The following is a 1,005-nucleotide window of genomic DNA, read 5'->3' as shown; positions in this document are numbered from 1 at the left end:
CGTCTCGTATTTAAACTTTAAATTAAGTCTGTTACTAGTCAAATGATTGCTGCGCATATAAAAAGATTGAAATTTTTGATACTTAGAAAAACAAATGAATTGACTACTTAACTAACTTAAGTTGATTTATGCCTCATGTTTAATTTACATTTTCTCTAAAGTTTGTATTATCACATATTCAACAAAAAATTATTTTTTATTCAAAAATAATGTAGTTTTTTATTTTTCACAATATTTTGGGCAAAGATAAATTCATCGCGAATCTAAACTTTGTTTAATTTGCCGAAGCTTATGGCTTTGTTAACATTAGCCCAAAAATAATTTTTGTTGACCCAAAGAAGACAAACAAAATAGCTTAGAACGACGTCGTTTGAAAATTATTGAATTTTCTTTTTTTTTTTTTCCTCCTCCTCTATCATTTTGCTCACATTCTCTCTGTTTTCTTCTGGAAACAAGCAGCTTCCACAGAAACACTCTTCTACTTCCCTCACATTGATCTCCGCTTCAAGCTTTCTCCTTTTCTCACTCAATTTTCTCGTCTCTTATTCTTCTTCTTATCAGCGATGTTCGTCTACAAGGTTCTATACCGTGTTTCCAGAACCATTTCCCGAAGCTCCACGCTTCTCTCTGCTTCGCAAAGGCACCCCCAACACTTGTCAACCTTCTCCAATCACTTCCATTCCCTCCTTCCCCAATCGCAAACCAAGGTAGGTTCCCGCCTCAATCATAAATATTCGATTTTTTTCCTTTTTTGTGTTGTAGGGTTTTGCTAGGGTTTTAGCTCTTAGCTGAAAATTTAATGACTTTAATAATTTTAACGAATATTCTCGTGTTCTTGTTCTCTATTCTCTTTCTCTTCCATAGGGATTGTTGAAATTATTTTTTTTTGGTGGGAATATCCAAGTTCAGCACTTTGAAGCTCCTGTTAGATTTTTAATATTTTTTTCGTGATTTGTAATTCCTATTTTAGTTCTAGCTTGTGATATAGCTTCTTCAATGTTAGAA

At 33.0% G+C, this 1,005-nt stretch overlaps 1 protein-coding gene across 4 annotated transcripts in view; it reads left to right on the top strand.

Annotated features, from left to right (window-relative positions):
* The window catches only part of LOC107609569 (protein GrpE), a 2,908-nt gene continuing 2,295 nt past the window's right edge, over positions 393-1,005 (top strand). The window contains exon 1 of one of the 4 annotated variants that reach the window (XM_016311572.2): positions 393-707. In XM_016311572.2, the coding sequence (XP_016167058.1) occupies positions 564-707 (144 nt within the window). In that variant the 5' untranslated portion in view covers positions 393-563. The remainder of the gene's footprint in view (positions 708-1,005) is intronic. The other 3 variants (XM_016311575.2, XM_016311571.2, XM_016311573.2) reach the window with 3 other exon arrangements.

The sequence above is a fragment of the Arachis ipaensis genome, chromosome B07, assembly GCF_000816755.2.
Source record: "Arachis ipaensis cultivar K30076 chromosome B07, Araip1.1, whole genome shotgun sequence".
NCBI lineage: Eukaryota > Viridiplantae > Streptophyta > Magnoliopsida > Fabales > Fabaceae > Arachis > Arachis ipaensis.
The sequence above is the reverse complement of the archived record's forward strand: the minus strand, read 5'-3'. Positions and strand labels throughout refer to the sequence as shown.